The 1,935-nt window shown below is 45.1% G+C and overlaps 1 protein-coding gene across 1 annotated transcript; it reads right to left on the reverse strand.

Moving 5' to 3' along the window:
• Positions 1 to 296: 296 nt before the first annotated feature.
• On the reverse strand, positions 297 to 1,253 carry Prps1l1 (phosphoribosyl pyrophosphate synthetase 1 like 1). Its single transcript, XM_075947828.1, has one exon. It carries the CDS (start codon positions 1,251 to 1,253, stop codon positions 297 to 299), a length of 957 nt encoding a protein of 318 aa, XP_075803943.1.
• Between the last annotated feature and the right edge of the window lie 682 nt (positions 1,254 to 1,935).

Raw genomic sequence — 1,935 nt, forward strand, 5'->3', positions numbered from 1 at the left:
TGCAGCACGTGATTGTGTTTGATAGATCAAGTGACTTTGTGACTGATTTGTCCTTGTGTTGTTTGTTAATATGTTGGGAGATGAGAAACCTTGTAGGAATGGAGTTTGTGAAAGCTTCAGTTTGCAAAGAAGCCCGAATGAACCAAGCTGGGAAACCCTCACAATTCACTGTCTCTTGAGACAACAGTGGACCCCACTCGGTCTCCTGTGAACGTTTCATCAAAGACAGAGGCAAAGTAATGAACAAGGTTTACTTTTATTTTATCTCACTGTATGTAAAAATATATGTCATTTCACTACAAGGGAACATTACTGAACAGGTAGGAAACAGATTCTCCATTATGGGTTCTCCGGATGGCTTCCGCAAGAATCATGGAGATGTCAATCACCTGGATTTTGGTGCATTCTTTCATCTTGTCCTCCTGAGGTATGGTATTAGTGACCACCACGGCTTCAAAGCATGCACCGTTGATGCGCGCAATGGCGGGGCCAGAGAAGATCCCGTGAGTCAAGATGGCATAAACTCTGGTGGCTCCTGCCGAGAGAAGTTTGTCAGCCGCATGGCAGATTGTACCACAAGTGTCACCCATGTCGTCCACAAGGATAGCCACGCGATCCTTCACGTCGCCCACAAGAACCATGCGGTCCACTTCATTGGCTTTCTTCCGTTCTTTGTGAATCAAGGCAAAATCCACATTCAAATGGTCTGCGATGGAAGTGACCCTCTTCGCCCCGCCAGCATCAGGAGAGACAATCGTACAGTTCCTCCATTCAGAGATATTCTCCCGTATCCACTTCAGGACTGCTGGCTCTGCATACAGATTATCTACGGGGATGTCAAAAAAGCCCTGGATCTGAGAAGCGTGTAGGTCCATGGTGATGATGTGATCGGCACCTGCTATAGACAGCATATTTGCCACGAGCTTCGCAGAGATGGGGGCCCGGCTCTTATCCTTTTTATCCTGACGGGCATAAGGGAAGCACGGAATGACTGCAGTCACTCGGCTGGCCGAAGCTATCTTGCAGGCATTAATCATGATCAAAAGTTCCATTAGACTGTCATTTATCTCACCACAGCCACTCTGAACGATGTAGACATCCTCTCCGCGCACACTCTCGCCAATCTCCACGCAGGTCTCCTGGTTGCTGAATTTCTTAGTTACCACCTTACTGAGTTCCAGGCCCAGGCGCTCAGTAATCTTCTGGGATAAGTCCTGGTGGGAGCTGCCACTGAAGATTTTAATGTTCGGCATCTTGGCCAGAGATCCTAGATTCAAATGGTCCAGGCTCTGCCACCTTGGAACGGAACTTGGACCACAGATCCTAACAGTTTCCGGTCATTGAACAGCCGGTGGTTAAGAAGCCGTTACTCTTCGTTTGTTAACGGTTGTGCTGATCTGACCTTAAGTCTTTCGAAAAAAGCAAAGCAAAAGGCTTTATTGACACCTATTGCATACTTTCAAATTAAGAAGACTTTGTACTCCTTGGGAATTTTCCTATATTATTATTATTTTCTTGTTTTGTTTTCCCAGAAAGGGTTTCTCTGGATACATCTGTGACTGTCCTGGAACTAGTCCTGTAGACCAGAAACGGCCTCAAACTCAGGGATAGACTGCCTCTGTTTCCTGAGTGCTTGAATTAAAGGCACGGGCAACTGCTTGGCCAATTGTTATAAATTTTTATGGAATGTTTAAATTTGAATACACTAAAATACAAAACAAGGTTCTTAAGTTTAAATGGAAAGCTTCAGGCTAGAGGAGGTGTGTGCAAAATGGTTAGTCCATTTCTTCAACAGAGCAAAAAGGCAAAACTGTATAAATGGAAATCCATCCCAGGGGATTTGGATGTACCTCCAAGATCTATAATTATTGGGGGGGGGGTTGATGTGTTAATTAAATAAATATTCCATGGAAGATTCCCGTGGGGTCAGTTGTT

Source organism: Microtus pennsylvanicus, chromosome 14, assembly GCF_037038515.1.
Source record: "Microtus pennsylvanicus isolate mMicPen1 chromosome 14, mMicPen1.hap1, whole genome shotgun sequence".
Taxonomy (NCBI): domain Eukaryota; kingdom Metazoa; phylum Chordata; class Mammalia; order Rodentia; family Cricetidae; genus Microtus; species Microtus pennsylvanicus.

Coding starts and splice junctions, on each gene's coding strand:
- Prps1l1 (XM_075947828.1), bottom strand. CDS start 1,253: ATGCCGAACATTAAAATCTTCAGTGGCAGCTCCCACCAGGACTTATCC.